We start from the raw sequence: 17,520 nt of genomic DNA, 5'->3' as shown, positions 1-17,520 counted from the left end.
GGACAAAACAAACAAACGGAAGGAAACGAGCACGAGAGAAGTCACAGTATCAGAAACTCCGCTGTTCACACAGTAAGGAAGCCATAATATGTACACAGATGACCTGGTGCAGACCAGTGTAGGCACTGTCCATGTTTCCTCAGTCTCTGTGAGTTCATTATGTGCTTGGATTGTTTTAATTTAGACAGCTGTCTTCTTGCTGTCCTCCAGCCCTTCTAGCTCTTACACGCTTCCGCCTCCTGTTTTGCAGGGTTCCTGGGGTCTTTATAGAGAGGGAGGGATGTGTCAGACATATCCTCCTTAGGGCTAAGTGTTCCAGGTTCTCTCACTTTCTGCATAATGTGCGCCTATGTTTCTGTTTGTGTTCCTATCTGCTGCAGGAGAAAGCTTTTCTGATGATGGCTGAGCATGATGTTGATCTCTCATATAGCAGAATGTGATTGGGAGTCATTTTATTGTTATTTTGTATTCTTTTACTTTTTTTTTTTTTTTTAAGCAGTAGTATTTGGTTTTACCCTAGATCCCCAGGTTATCTACTCTCAGGTTCCCGAACACCCAATCAGTATAGGTTATGGATTCGATTTCCTGGAGGGGGCCTCAAGTCAAATCAACCAACCAGAGCCTGGTGGGTACTCCAACAGGCTTTGTGCCAAGATTGCCCTCGTATATCTTGCAGACAGGATATTAACGTAGATCCAAAGGGTTGTGTTGGGCTTGCTGTTTGTTTCTCTTTTGGTGGCATTCAGAGTACTTCCTGTAGCAAACACAGGGGTGAATGCTCTATGTAGGCACCAGCCCAACTTCTCCACGCTCAATAAGTAATGTGTTATCTTCAGCAATGGGCACTGTCATCAGTTTCTGAAAAGCAATGTACAATCTTGAGAAGAGCTTGGGTTATTTGGGGATTGCCATGATACCCCTTTGGCTGACAACTCAATTAGATGTAACCTAACCCTGGTATTGCAAGCTTCGTTTGGTGACAAGAGATGGCCAGTTGGGACTGGCTTGCCTCTATCTGGAGATTTCCTTTAGATCTCCTTTATGTATGTATACACTGTAGGAAGCTTTTATTGCATTAGGTGTCGACACTACCTGCCAAGGTTTGATGTGTTGTCTATTTAATTTCATTCAATTCTTAAAAAGTCTTTTCTGGGGCAGTGGTGGTGCATGCCTTTAAATCCCAGCACTCAGGAGGCAGAGGCAGGTGGATTTCTGAGTTCGAGGCCAGCCTGGTCTACAAAGTGAGTTCCAGGACAGCTAGGGCTATATACAGAGAAATCCTGTCTCAAAAACAAAACAAAACAAAACAAACAACAAAAACAACAACAACAACAAAAACCCCAACCAACCAACCAAACAAACAAAGTCTTTTCTGTTGTTGATATCTAGATTTATATTGTGATTGTCAGATAAAAGGAGTTATTTCTTGTATCAGTCAAAAGATGCACTGTGTCCGAGTATGTGGGCAGTTTTGGAAAAAGTTCCAAGAGATGCTGAGGAGATATAATGTTTTCTGTTTGAGTAAAATGTTCTGTAAATATCTGTAAGGTCTGTTTGGTTTCCTATCATCAGTTAGCTCCAACAATTCTCTGTTTATCTCTTGACTAGATGGCCAGTCTATTTTAGTCTCCCACTACCAGTGTGTGAGAGTTAATAGGGGGTTTAAGCTGTGCTAGTGTTTCTTTTCTGGATTTTGGTTCTCCTGTGTTTGATACCAAGCTATTACAAATTGCAAAGTCCTCTTCTTGGGTGTTCCTTTCTTGGATGACTGCTATCCTTCCCTGTCTCCTTTGTTTAGTTTTGGTTTCAAGTCTATTTTGTAAGATATTGAAATGGCTACAGCAGCTTGCTTCTTAGGTCCAATTGTTTATAATATCTTCTTCCATCCTTTAGCTGTCAGGTAATGCCTATCTTTGATGATTAGAGGTGATTCTTAGATGCAGCAGGGACGAATACTGTTTTTGAATCCATTTTCTTTGTGTCTTTTTATTGAGGAAATGAGACCACTGTTGTTGAGAGATTAGTGAGTAGTGTTTATTGATTCCTGTTGCTTTGTTGTGAGGTGTGTGTGTGTGTGTGTGTGTGTGTGTGTGTGATTTATTCCCTGTGTTTTCTTGGGTGTGGTTAACCTCTTTAGGTTGGAGTTTTCCTTTGAGCACTAAAATTTTATTTTTTCATTGCATGTCTTATTTCTCCATCTACTGTGACTGATAGGTCTGCCTGGTATACTAGTCTCCACTGGTAAACATCTGCTCAAGCTCTTCCTGACCTTTTGAGTATCCACTGAGAAGTCAGGTGTTATTCCAATCAGTCTGCCTTTCTATATTACGGGGTTTTTTCCCCCCCTTGCAGCTTTTAGTATTCTTTCTTCATTCTGCACATTCAGTGTCTTGATTATTATGTGGCAAAGGAACTTTCTTTCCTGCCCAGTCTATTTGGTGTTCTGTACCTTCTTGCACCTTAATAGGCATCTTCTTTATGGTTAGGGAAATTTTCTTCTGTGATTTGGTTGAAAATATATTCTGTGCTTGACCTTCTCCTTCATCTTTTCCTATTATTCTTCTTCTTGATATTATCATAGTGTCCCAGATTTCCTAGATTCTTTGTGCAGTTAGCCTACCTGATTCACTGGCTGCAGTAGCCTGTGTATTCCCAGGGGCTGCCTGCTGGAGTTGGGGTCTAGGAGTTTGAGGGGAAAGAGGATAGGAGGGGAAGATCTCTGTGATCCACTGGAGACTGGGGTTGAGGGGGAAGGGAAGATGCATGAGGTAGTCTGCTGCAGAGCTAGGGATGAGACTGGGGAATTGGAGTTGGAGAATTGGAACACTAGGTGAAGATCTTCAGTTAGCCTACCTGCTTCCTGACTTGAGACATTTTATTTATTTGTTTTTATAAAGAAAAGTTCTTCATTATAAACAGTGCAGGTAACAACTACAATTCACAACCGAATTGGCAAAGACTATCCTTGTTTTATCAACTGATAAATGAGACTTGCCAGGAAAAAAAATGAGTTTAATTTTATTTTTAAATAAATGAACTTATAATCCAAAGTTTTGTTTTCTTGTTTTTTGCTTCCTTTAAAGCATCTGAATTAAAATTGCAAAACAGAAAGACAAAATGTAAGACCCACTGGTGAGAAACAGAATGTCACTTCCATTACTCCTTTCTACAGCTCTCTTCTTTGAACTGAGGTAGCAGGGATACACATTGAAATGGTATTCATATGTAATGTCACATATTGGGGTGCTAGGACTTCAAGGCCCATAAAAGGTAGATGCGTGCCATTCTGTATGGACGGACTGTGACATGCAGTTCCACACCAGAAAACTTCACAGTACAAACCCAGTGCTGAGACATGTTCTAAAATGTGTCTGCTGTGAAGGTTTCTCAAAGTCAGCTCTAGGGGTTAAGCAGGGAAAAAGTGGAGAACGGAGGAGATGAAATACTAGAGTTATTTTAGATTAAATCTGACACAAAGTAAAAAACATGTTTCCAAACAAAAATCTGAGAAAGGACAACAGCTTTCATGATTTTAACTACTAAAATGTAATAATCCACTTCAACAAGGAATAGGGTCATTGAATAGATTGTTAATTCATTCTGAAAAATGTATGACTACAAGAACTCACAATTGGAAAAGTCAGTTATATACTTAGTAGGATTTGTGCTTCTTAAGACTCATTGCTCCTTGTCTTGGCATTGCCAGGCATCTCATCCACCCTGACAGCATCTGACAGGAGCCTCTGTTGCATCACCATCTGCCACATCCTGCTCTGATTGATAAGTATAAATACAACTGTGCTGCTGACGGTGCTAACAACTGCTCCAGGTGTAAGGCGTTAGAACAGAGCGTTCTCTTTGATCACTCCAGAGCCATTTCTTCTTCTAAAATGTAAGTAGTCTAGACTGATCAAAAATTCCAGAGATGTATCATAAAACACTCTTAGAGTAGATGAAATAGGTAAAAAAAAAAAAAAAAAGTAGACAATCAGAATATTTTAACTTCTAAATGCAGTTACTCAAAGGGAAAGGCTAAATGAGATAACACTATGAATTTTAGGTCAATGTTTCTATTGTATTCAAAAATAACTTTGAAAACATGTTTTAGACACCCAGTACATATATGGTTTAAAAAAATTTTAAATTCTGAAACTGGAATATTAGATGATATTCTGTATTAAACAAAAAATAGGCAGTTCTTTCAAAATTTAATTAAAGATAAAACAGAAAAGTGATAAAAATTTACTACAGGGGTTGGGGAGATGGCTCAGTGGATAAGAGCACTGGCTGCTCTTCCAGAAGTCCTGAGCAATTCCCAGCAACCACATGGTGGCTCACAGCCATCTGTGATGGGATCCAATGCCCTCCTCTGGTGTGTCTGAAGAGAGGAAGTGTAATCGTACAAATACAATATAAAAAAATTACTTCAGATTAAATGTAAATATGGAGGCTTATCTGAGAGATCAGAAACTGGAAGATCAAAAAGTTTGTAATTATACAAGCAAGTTACAGCATTCCTCCACTTCTAGGCTAAGGTGTATAAGAGTAAATCAGAAATCCTAAGATAGGCTTCAGAGAGCAATCTAGGTGCCTAATCGTATGTGAAGAAAACTCAGACCAGCACTGGCAGCTGTAAATATGTGCTTATGAACTGTAAGCTGTACTTAGGGACATACTGTTCATTTCTACTACCAAAGCAAAGTTGTGACGCGGGGGCCATCTGGCAGGAGCTGACACATATTTAGTTAGTAGTTTGGATGAAATGATTTGCATCATAGCAAAAATAGAAGTATAAATTTACCCAAAGACCGTTGCTCAGTTGAGAAAGAAAATTTTACTACATTAAGAAAGGTGGTAGTTACTGAAGTAACATGAAAATTTATTCTTTATTACTAAATAATCATAAAATTCATATAGCCCCAACATTGAAAGTTAACAGAGAGAAGACCAATTTCAGTGATTATACGCAGGTTATATTGAACTTTACAAAGAATAAGAAGGTAAAGGAACCAAAGCATAAAGGAAAATCATTTTCCCTTAAAACATAGAAGATGACCTAGCTAGGCAGGATAATTCAGGTTTGGGATCCCAGCATTACGGAGGCAGAGGCTAGGGTATACAAGTTCAAGGCCAACTTCCATGGTGAGTTCCAAGCCGTTCAGGGTACAGGATAAAAACCTGTCTTGAAAGGAAAGAGGAAGGGGCAGCAGTGAAAGTAGCACTGATTTAGTGGGAGACTATGGGTCAAGCCTAGGGTATTAGTTGGTCTACAGTGCTACAGAACCAAAATAAGACGCATCCTCATTAGAAGTCATGGTTGCCAGATGGAATGCACTGACATCTAACAAAAAAACTAGAGATACAAGAATTGCTACATCTTAGCTGATTAAGGAAAAAAAAAAAAAAAAAAAAAAGCCCGGGCATGGTAGTGCACGCCTTTAATCCCAGCACTGGGGAGGCAGAGGCAGGTGGATTTCTGAGTTTGAGGCCAGTCTGGTCTACAGAGTGAATTCCAGGACAGCCAGAGATACACAGAAAAACCCTGTCTCGAACCCCTCCCCCCAAACAAACAAAAAACCCTAAAGTATATAGTATATAGTGTGAAAAAGGTATTTGTTGAGACTGAGCCTAAAGATTTTTATTTCACCTTTTCATATTCATAAGCATATCAAGGCACAAAATATTATTACAGTTAGAATTTTATTTTGAATTCTTATGTCATTTACATTTCATCTTAATTATTAACTATAGGAGAAAGTATAGGCCTACAAAAAACAGACACTGAAAAAGTTTGTTCCTAAGAGACCACAAGCCAGGTGTGGCACACTCCTTTAGTTCTACCATATATGATTCAGAGGCTGGCAGATCTGTGAGTTCAAGGCCAGTCTTGTCTACCAAGTGAGTTCTTGGACATCCAGGATTATGAGGCCTTGTCTCAAAAAGCAAACAACAAACAAACAAAAACATATATATCTATTTATGTAGATAGCCCTACATAAATTGTTATTTGGTCCTTCAGGCTACAATGAAAGGAAAGTAGACAATAATCACAAGCCATATTAATAAATACAGGGCTTTGGAAAAGGCAATTACATAAGTAAATATGAATGCTAGTACTATTGAATTTTCACAGATGTATTTACCTATAGTGAGAAGAAGAGTGCTAAGGTAGGGTCTTGATACCTATAAAGCACAGGCTGACCTTGAACCTGTGACCCATCTGCCTCAACCTCCTCAGTGCTGACATTACATTTCAAAATACATCATAGACGGTGTTAAGCCTACTATGATGAAGAAGATCCTGGAACAATTACTACACTGTTTTCGGCATCCCATAATGGACTTCAGTCTGTCCTCCCCACAACCCCACTCAGGCTCTGGGGATCACTTCCTTCCTGTCCATTCTTCTGTAAAGCTGATGTCTGGGTTCCACAAATGAATGAGGACATGCGGTATCTGTCTTTGTGTTTGGCTTGTTTCCCTTAACACAATGCTACCTCAGGAGGACAGGTTTCATTTTGGTTTAGAGCCGAATAGTGCTCCACTGTGCAGCTATATCCACTCACCCCTGAAGGACACTTGGGTTTAGTCAACATTCCACAAGCGTGTAATGTACTTCCTAGTACAACTTCATTTCACTATAATTACGTTTATATTTATAAATGGCTTAGAGGGAAATGTAGGAGATAATCATTACAACGCTATATTAGTGTGAACACAGTATATAAAGATGGGATCAGCAGCAGTAACTAAGAGAATAAGTTGGAGATGTAAAAGTGTTTCTATACTACATATTCAAATTGGCTTGCTATCAGTTTAGAAGGTTAATTCTAATTAAATGACACAGGAAAAGAAAAGAAAGAAGGAAGCCAAAATAATATCCTAGCACTATTCATTCACACATAAGGACAGTTACTTTAAGGTAAAAGTAAAAGGTGGTATTTGTTAATGACTGATTTTAGTATCTCCTGTACCCCTGCCAACTTACATGTATTACCAACAGTCATCCAGCTTGTCCTGACTGCAGCCATCCTGAGACGTGACTACCATGTGCCCTTCAGCAAGTAACTCTGGTATGCTTCTCCATCAGAGTATAAATAAACTGAAGAATTTGAATGGTATGCAGAGTTTTATGACTGAACTCTGGTCCCATCAAAGCCAAAAATAGAACGCCATCTTTGAAATTGTCTTGATACAAACCAGATACTTTCCCACTCAGATGAAGTGATTTTTGCCCTGCCTGCTACATAAGCCACCTTCCTTTAACCTAACTCACAGAGGTCTGTAAATAAGTCCCCTCAATGGCCTGATGGCACTCAGCTTCTAACATGTCTATCTTTCCTTCCAAAGCACCGTGTGTCTGGTTGTCTGTCATGTGCTGTGACTGGAGGCGTATTGAAGCACCAGTCTGCAACAATACAGAAATTGGCCGTATATGAAGCTTTTACCAAGATAGTTAAGTTAGCGAGGCTAGTATGATGGGTCATGATCCAATCTGACATTAGTACCTAAGAGACATAGGACATAAACATGCACAGTAACTATGAACTATTTGATAATTAAATTTTATACACCATGTTATATATACTTAAAAGTATATAATTGAAAATGTTTTAAGAGTGTTAAGTACAACTGAAGAGATTTTAGTATAGATTTAATTATGATAATTAACAAAAAAAGGTGGTGATGGATTGTGAACCGACAACTAGACAGATTAGTTTCATTTCTATGGAAAAACTACTTGCTAGGAAAAAGATCCTATTAGGCGAGTCTATACATTTTGAACTCAGGGCACAACACATACACTTTGAGTCTAAATGCATTAGTGTTTATGTTCTTCGCAGTTACAGATCTAGCATATGGAGTTAGTTCCACCTATGTGTGGCGGTTACTGTAAAGACTCATATCTGCATAAAGTGCTAAGCATAAGTGGCCGACGAATGCTCACACGCTGGGCATCTACTCTGCCCAGCTCCAAAAGTTCTCTTCAGAGGACACAATGGTTGTTTGAAGCACTTTTATCAAAAAAAAAAAAAAAAGAAGAAGAAGCAATATTTTATTGTATGAGTTTCTGCCAGCTTTGTTATAGCATGCTCAAATATCATTAAACCTTTCTGGAAAAACTGCATCCGAATTTCTGCTACAACATAACACTTTTCTTTCTAATGCGTAGTATATTGTCAATGGACACTTTTATTTTTTTTTGTCCCAAATAATTACCTCTTTAGAAATGGGGGTCTTGATGTGTAGTCCATGCTGGCTGACCTCAAACTTATAATCCTTCTGCCTCAGCCTTCAAGTTTGTATTGTATTAAACAACGGGTACTTCTGTTTTTCTGTCTGTTTATAGACAATGATATTATCTTTTTGGTTATCTTTTAGGAGCTGGGGATTGAGCCCAGGGCCTTGCACATGTTAGACAAATTCTCTTCTGTGTAAGCCACTGAGCCATAAACTAACACCAAAGGCATCGTTTAGGTTCGCATGCATGATGACCTTCTATTGTGTCTTTCAAGTTTAAAGTTGCATTAGATATCATTTGAAAAAGTTGAACGGTGAATGGAAATACATAATTTTTAATGTTTAAATTAACCTCATTTTATTTTAAAAAAAAACCTAGCAAATAAAGAAAACCACACATTGAAATTGGGTGGTCTGTTAATTTTGGTATGTGAAAATATGTTGTATGAAACCAGTAATATCACAGGTAAGGAAAATCACACTTTCTTTTCAAGTTCTCTTCAGGATAGACACAAAATACTGCTTTTTGACAAATAAGAAGTGTGAAGAGGAGCGTGAAGATGGCTCAGCAGATATGAGCACTGGCTATTAATCAGAGGACCTGGGTTTGGTTCCCAGAACACAAACTTGGGGCAGGGGTGAGGGAAGGGGGTGGGCTCACAAACAGAAACCCATGAAAAGAAGTAAATCTTTGACAGTTGGTGGTAGACCCCTTTAATGCAGTACTTAGACAGTAGAAGCATGTGGGCAGAACTGAGTTCACAGTTACACAGTGAGCTGCACAGTGAGATACTATCTTCAAAAACACACAAAAGTACAGTCACAAAGAAGTATGTGGAAATTGCCAAAGTTTGTACTTTTACTGCCTGTCAAATATGCATGAGACTAAATTTAAATCTGAGGAGGACATTGACAAATATATGTTCGTATGTAGTTGTGGCTCCATTAAAATTTTTAGTGTTTTTAAGTAAACCAAAATACACAGGGCCTTTAGGAACATTTTTGTTTTGACATGATCTGTTATATCACTTAAAGTAAATATATATATATGATTACTGGTAATATCAAACAGAGTGAAAACTACATTGTAACCAAGTCATCACATTCGTTATCAAAAACGTTCCCGTCTCAAAAAACCAAAAAACCAAAAAAAAACAAAAACAAAAACAAAAAACGTTCCCAACACCCTGGAGTCTGATCAAGAAGACTCACCAATGAGAAGCTTTACAGAGGAAGAGCTTGCCTGAAGAAATGTTCCTTGGTTATCTCAGGAGCTATTAGAGTAAAACCTGCTGGTCCATTAATGTGACTTTAAGTTGTTGGTGCCTAAGGGGTAACTGAGCTAATGCATTATGTTAAATAAGTGCAACTTCAGACAGATAGAAGCCATCAAGTAGTTACTGGGACTTGAACTTGGGACCATTGGAAGGGCACTTGATCTTCCCAACCACTGAGCCATCACTCCAGCAGGGGGGGGGGTAGGGGGGAATAGGGGGTTTTTGGAGGGGAAATCAGGAAAGAGGACAACATTTGAAATGCCAATAAAGAAAATATCTAATTAAAAAAAGAAAAAGGGCCAGTTCATTTTTAACAAATTGCCGACCGAGAAAACAGTTGTCTCGTATTCTACGTGTTTGCTTTCACAATCTTTCTGGTCCAACCCACAACTCTTTCTGTTATACTACAATGCTGTTTCACTGGCTTCTGTCCCAAATCCAGTTATTTGTGTGCCACCGTGACAACACCATAGTCAAGTAAGCTGCATTTTTGTTAACATTTGAAAGTTGGTTTTGTTGAGACTGTATGTTTATTTTTATACCTTAAACTTATACACAGCATTAAAACTGTTAAAAGACAATCAACCATCAATACAAAATCCATAATTTAATGACAAGCACTACTTTCCTGTTTTACTTGGCTTGACTTCCAGAAAGATTTAAGACCAACTTCAATTTCTTTATTTATTCAAGTCAAGGGTTATAACAATACTGCATCAGGACTAAAGACTCCAAGACTCTAAATATATTTTCCAGACTATATCTTATGAGGAGACAGGTATCTTAGGTCACTGTTTCCTCACTAAGATGATGACTAACACAGACATCAGATAATCTACCAACAGCTACTTAACAATGGAAACACTTCCTGCTATCAGTACCTGCTGGAAAACCTGACCAACGTCTCATAACAAACTTCACGTGAGTACAGTTTTTGAAGCTATACACTTATCCTATCTTCATTATAAATTACAATTTGAAAATGTTCTTAGCTCACTAATCAGCAAGAAAAAAATAGCCAGAAATACTAGAAAAGTAAAAATCAAAAGAAGATGTTCAACTCGACTGAAAGAATCACGGAAGAAGATGGCAGTTCTAACCTGTAGCACTCTTCAGGAACAAGTAAATTTAAAATTAAAATGCAAAGATCAAGTTCTTTGTTTTTATCTTTTTATGAGTATTAAAAGGCTGTCTGCATGTATGTCTGTGCACAACATGTATACCAGGAACGGGGGTCAGATGCCCAGGAAGTGGTTGTGAGCCACATTTCGATACTGGATACTGAGTTGAGATCCTCTTGAAGAGTAGCCAGTGCTCTTCACTGCTGAGCCATCTCCCCATCCACTAGATTAAGAAAATTCTTAAAGAAGTAGGTTAATGTGTTTAGCCCTAGTACTTTTTAAACTATCATAGAAAATAGTATAATTCTAAAATTCAGTATCTAGTTTAACTCTTACAATTTCCATCCAATGCGGGACTTCATCTCCCCTACAGATAAAGATGGACAAATTCCTTACAGCTTCAAAGCCATCCAAATAGTAAACAAAATAAAACAAAAACCTTCCACTTAAACCTATTTCTAATATATTCCCAAGCTCCCAAGAACAAGTGCCTTCTCTAACTCCGTGCTTTTCTAGGCAGGGTTTCTCTGTTTTGCCCTGGCTGTCTTGGAACTCACTATATACACCAGACTGGCCTTCAACTCAGAGATCTACCTAGAATTGCATCCTACATCTTAAGATTAAAGGCATGTGCCACTACCACCAAAGTCCATATTCTCGACTTCACTATTAAATCAATGACTAAAATCTTTTATAAATTATCAGTTATGATAAATATTCCATAAAACAAAATTTCCTCTTCTAATCACTTTACAGCTGTGCTTTTACGGAGCAACAGTTGTCTTCTGAGAGTTTTTATGGGGTGTTTCACCATTACAAGACTATCACAGGCCATGTCTGTACAATCCAATCACTGAGGTACATGAGACTCCTACCCTAAACACTGCTATGAAGCCCATGATGGCATACAAGTCATTAGCATTAAGTATATTTACAGTTTCTGTGCAAATGACACTGCCGTCCAGCTCCAGAGTACTTCTCATCTTACAAAAGAGGAAACTCTGTGCGAAGGAAACGATAACTCCCCAACTGTCTTCCTCCCAGTCTTTGAGAATGACCACTCAACATTCTCTATGAAGCAGACTACCACAGAACCATAGGTAATTAGAAACATAAATTATGGGATAGTGTGACTGGCTTACTTTACCTAATGCAGTATCCCTAGGGACCTTTTATAAGACCACGGGCCCACTCTTCCAAGTCCACCTGCAGGACATTATCTAACTCTAGTTACCACACCAAAGGGCTCGTTTCCACACATGATTACACAGGAGAATTTATACTTCGAAGGCAGAGGCAGGCGAATTTCTAAGTTTGAGGCCAGCTGGTCTACAGCATGAGTTCCAGGACAGCCAGGGCTACACAGAGAAACCCTGTCTCAAAAACAAAAACAAAAACAAACCACAAAAAACAAACAAACAAAAAAAACACTTAAGCCGGGCATGGTGGGGCATCCCTTTAATCCCAGCACTCAGGAGGCAGAAGCAGGCAGATTTCTGAGTTTGAGGCCAGCCTGGTCTACAAAGTGAGTTCCAGGACAGCCAGGGCTATACAGAGAAACCCTGTCTCGGAAGAAAGAGAGAGAGAGAGAGAGAGAGAGAGAGAGAGAGAGAGAGAGAGAGAGAGAAATTACACTTCAAACTATGTGTATTAGGAGAACACAAACAAATCATTGTATGCAGAAACCAAACTCTTGGGTCATGAGGTTAACACCAGCTTGAATTCACTTTAGAACTAGCAACTCACTCTCCACAGCAGTGCTACCATAAATCCTCTCATCCCAGGGCACAAAGTCCCCAACTGCCCATATCTCTGCTGGGGCCCTTTAACTTTCCGTACTTCATTTGTTTGTTTTGATAGTAGACATCTTAATGTGTATAGATTAGGCAATATAAATGTTAAAAGAATGACAACAAAACTATACTAATAGTTTAACATGAAATATTAAAGAACCCCAAGGAATAAGAGAATTTGTCAGTCAGCATTGAGCTAAGAGCTTCCAAACTCTAGTAAGAGAAAACGGTGAAGAGGAGCAGAGAGGCGAGGAAAGACAGCAGCCCTCTGTATTCTCTGCTTAAGCTCACGTGGAGCTCTACTCCTTAGACTTCATAAAGAAATCCACGCAAGGAGGTCATAAGGATGTGGGCATAAGAAACACAAGTGCATTAAAGAACAAATTCCAGACATCTCTTGTTCCAAACATACAGAGAAAAAGATAATTAGAGGACATCAAAAGGGGCAGTGATCTATGAGAGGAAGAAAGCCCATGGACTTGTAGCCTCCAGAAACCTGAGAAATAAATTCTGTTATTTAATCCATTCATTCAGTATATTCTGACATGGTCGCCACAACAAATTAATATAATATCCAAAACCAAACATGTAAGTCATTCTTTTGTGTATGCAGTTCTTGGGACAGAAGACAGGGCCTTGTGCATGCTAAGCAAGCATTCTACCACTGAGCTCAAGGCTTTTTCTATGTACTTGACTTTTAAAAACAAACTACACTTTATTTTGTGTTTTGTGTACTGTGTAGGTACAGAAACCAATAGAAACTTCGAGGAAGAGATTGTCTCATTCCATCATGTGAACTCAAGGGACAAGACTCAGTGCCTTCACCCTCTCTTCACCCTCTCAAGCACCTCGTCAGCCACTAAAGAAAAGGGAAGAAGAATCTTGCACTATGGCCCTAGCTGACTGAACTTCAGCTTTGCCTGCTTCTGCCCCCGGGAGCTGACATCACAAGAATGAGCCACCCACCCTACAAGTTGCAACAGTGTTTTTAGAATCTTAATTTTAAGATAAGATTTTTGCCAAGTTTCTGGAGCTAGCCTTAAATTCACCATGTAACCCAGGCACGCTGGCGTTCAGCTTGTGCTTGCGTCTAAGCAGCTGGTGTTACTAGCCTGGGCTACTAACACTGGATTTTGCTTCTTTTGCTCTTTTTGTTGTTTTATCTCCAATTGATCTGAGCTCACAATAGAAATAAATTGACAAAGACAGTCTTAAGTCATTTCATAATGAAAACAATATTGACAGTTAATATTTACAACTTTGGTTGGCAGAGTAATTAAAACGTACATTTAAATCAACTAATAAAAATGGAAGAAGGGAGGAAGGAGAGAGACAACTCTCTAAATTTTATTTCTCAGCTTTACATTTCTCCAGTCCTTAAAGTTAATTAGAATTCAAAGAGAAAACATTATCAACTAACAAGAATGACCATAGTCCATGAAAATTGAACTATGACTACCTTACTCTTTTTCATACCAACTGGAGCTTGAAAATTAACATTAAATCTTAACATCAGATTAGTGGTTTATTCAGACTATATTTAAAAATGTGTTTATTTCAGTATCTACTGAATGCTTGGGCTATTTTTAAAATATATAGATTCATATACAAATAAATATATACATGTATTTATTAATACATAAAACACACACTTAGATGTTAACATATAAACAGATTGGCCAGTTTTGATGGTCCATGCTTTTAATCTCAGCAAGCACTCAAGAGGCTGAAGCATACAGATCAATAAATTTGACATGGCAAGTTCCAGTCAGAGCTACATAGTGAGACCCTATCTTTTATAAAAAACAAAGCAAACAAAAAGATACATATTTTTATCCATGTATTTATATAATAAAGAATGTTAATATGCTATAGCAATATCCTTTCTCTACATCATATAGAATACAAAATTCATAGAGTTTTGTTATGTTTGGAAATGGGGTCATGTTGTGTTTCCCAAGCTAGCCTCATATCTCTGATTCTCCTTACGTGCATCAGCCTGGAAAATGTCTCAAATTACAAGTGGATGTAATCACCTCTATAAAATGAACAGATTTTTGTTACATTAACTAAGTTAGTGCCTGTCATTCTAGTGCTCCATAACTCTGAGGCCCAACTAGTTCACACAGGAAGCTCTAGGCCATCCAAGTCTACAGAGCAAGACTCTACTTTCAAGTAACAGAAGGCAGCACTGAGCCACCGAAGGATGAAGGATGAATTTTGCAACGTAGTTGACATTGTATGTAAACAAAAAAACATTTCACTTATAAAAGAAAAATTAGGGTCATCCATTAAATATTAAGTTCTACTAAATTATAACATGTAAAAATAACAGTAATAAATAAACATACTGAATTATTTCCAAGCTTATCAATAAAGGCAAGTTATAATTCTTATTAGATGTTCTGTTAAAGACTCAAATGAAAACAAACAAGTGTTTTGTGAAAATAAAATTGGAAAGTATTATGTAAAGTAACCAAAAGTTTAGAATTATTTTGATACATTGTTACTTAAAAATTTTAAATTTAAAATAAATAACTAACCTGAGCCACTTTCATTGAATTCTGCGTAGAGCCACCAGCATGATATTCAACTTTGAATTTTTTTACAAGTTCATCAAACCTACAATAAAACCACAGTAGAAGGTAAATTAAAATTAGCATGTCGGTTTTTCACAACCTGCAAATTCTTCTAAATAAATATAATTAGTGGGATCTTAAAATTATGTATTTTCATTCAAGAAATTAATTTCTTCAGTAAATATATAATTTTAAGAATCTAAAATATATACTGTCTGAACTTAACCATTATACTAAATAGACAGTAAATTGGCCAGATGAAGGTCACATATGTTGGCTTTTCAAAGCCAGAATCCTGTGGATGGGACTGTGTATGCCTGCAATCCCAGGGGATAAAAACACGATATCAAAAGCCGAAGGTAATTCAGGTCACATAGCAAGATCAAGGGCAGCCAGGGCTATAGGACACCCTGCCTCAAAAGCAAAACAAAACAAGAACAAAAACTTCATCTGAGAATTATATGAAATTTAAAAATATGCATTTTTTCTTATTCACAGAGTTTTCTACAGGAAACGAAATGCCCTTGCAGTCATTATGAAAGACCTAGAAATTGTACCTTTACATTTCAAAATAGATGAGGACACACGCCTTCAATCTAATTCCACATCTTCTTGAATTTCAAAATTTATGTTTTATATGACATGAAAAAAATTGAAATTAAAACAGAATTTCAAGGGTACAACAAAATAACATATTCTAACAAAAATCAAATATAAGAAACAGGTAGTAATGGAAAACACAGTAAAAATATGGGTTTTAAGCATTGTATTTGTAAAACTACTCCCACCTTAAGCTCAGAGATGAATTTAAGAGTTTGATCTGCCATACGGAAGCTCTTGTAGGAACAGGATAAAGATCCTCAGACTACACAGAAATGAGAATTAGCTTGCTCTACTTCTTTTATTTCCTCAACCTTCCTATTTTCCCTACTTCCTTCCTTCCCACTTTCCTTATTTTCTCCTAACAGTTCTAAGTTATAATGTGTTAGGCAGAGAGCACATGAGAGACGCTAAGGTCAACAAACAGCATACACACAGAGAGTGAGTGCACTTCACACAAACATATTCACTCACTTAAAATACACCACAGTTATGTTCATGTTTGTGTATCCCTGGGTTTTTGTTTTTCCATACGAAGTTGAGAATTGTTCATTCCATGTCTGTGAAAAACCGTGTTGGAATTTTGATGGGAATTTCTTTGATTCTGTAGATTGTTTTTGGTAGGATGGGTATTAAGATTCTTTCACGCAAAATACTTTCAGGCTCCTGTACTTCATTCAACGTCTGGGAAGTGGAACCCTTGAAAGGATTGGTAGGACAAAGTGTGAAAGCCGGGGTAGAATTTGGAGTTGTAAAAGCTCAAGCCAGGCCCAGCTGCTCTCCCTCGCCTTCTGCTACACGAATATCTAGATGTAGAACTCCCAGTTTCTCCAGTACCATAACTGCCTGCAGGCCGCCATGCTCCCCACCATGATGATTATGGACTAAACCTCTGAAACTGGAAGCAAGCCCTAATTAAATGCTTCCCTTTACAAGAGTTGCAGTGGTTAGGCATCTCTTCACAGCAACAGAACACTGCCTAAGAGAAGAATTTTATCTGTAGTAGTGTTTATTTTACCACATTTATTGATGAATGTATCTGTCAGGGATACTTAAATTACTTCCATTTTTTTCCTATGAATGCATGCACAAGTTTTGTAGACACATCCAGATTGTTATTTGGTATGTGTATTCCTCTTGACTCACATGTTTTACCTTCTGAGGAACTACCTACTTAGGAAAACTTGATTGTCCAACTATGTGTAAAGAGCCCAAATAGGACTTTCCCAAGAAGACAAGCTGCACAGGCAGTAAAGGAGTATTATTAAAAAAGGAAACTATGAAAGAGCAGATCACAAATATGACATAAACTATGAAAGACAAAGAAAAAGATCTACTTAGGTGATCTAACAGTCATCACTGTTAGATCAGAAAAGAAGACCAGCAATACCTCTCTCCCCCACCTATTTGTTATATATTTCTTTTTCAGGGGTACTTTCCCAGAGAAAACAGCTATAAAAAGCTGCTTAGCTTACCAAAAAATAGAAAAAAAAAAAACCCTAAGCTTTAAACTAAGAAGAAAAACACAATCTAGACTTCTCTAAACCTTCTCTAAACACACACAGAATAAAAATGGAAGAGCTTAAAAGAGTCGATGATCTAGAAAGGAAAAAGAATTAAACTAACACCATTTTTTTAATAAAATAAGCGATGTTAGAAGACAATGTAAAGTTTATTTTATGCTATAGAGAGGGTGGGGAAGATTTTGAAATGAAATTCAGTATCTTTCCAAGTAACAATTTACTAGCTTCCAGAAGACAGAGACACATAGAAGAATAATTTTGATTATATAAAAAAGTGAAGCTTGAGCCGGGCGTGGTGGCGCACACCTTTAATCCCAGCACTCGGGAGGCAGAGGCAGGCGGATTCCTGAGTTCGAGGCCAGCCTGGTCTATAGAGTGAGTTCCAG

The 17,520-nt window shown here is 37.8% G+C and overlaps 1 protein-coding gene across 2 annotated transcripts in view; it reads right to left on the bottom strand.

Annotated features, from left to right (window-relative positions):
- The window catches only part of Adk (adenosine kinase), a 398,197-nt gene that overhangs the window by 262,692 nt on the left and 117,985 nt on the right, over positions 1 to 17,520 (bottom strand). For both annotated transcript variants that reach the window (XM_021182427.2, XM_021182428.2), the window contains exon 4: positions 14,976 to 15,054. In XM_021182427.2, coding sequence (XP_021038086.1) covers positions 14,976 to 15,054 — 79 coding nt within the window. The remainder of the gene's footprint in view (positions 1 to 14,975; positions 15,055 to 17,520) is intronic.

Source organism: Mus caroli, chromosome 14 (assembly GCF_900094665.2).
Source record: "Mus caroli chromosome 14, CAROLI_EIJ_v1.1, whole genome shotgun sequence".
In the NCBI taxonomy this organism is placed as follows: Eukaryota; Metazoa; Chordata; class Mammalia; order Rodentia; family Muridae; genus Mus; species Mus caroli.
Note: the sequence above shows the minus strand (reverse complement) of the source record. Positions and strands in the feature narration are given on the sequence as shown.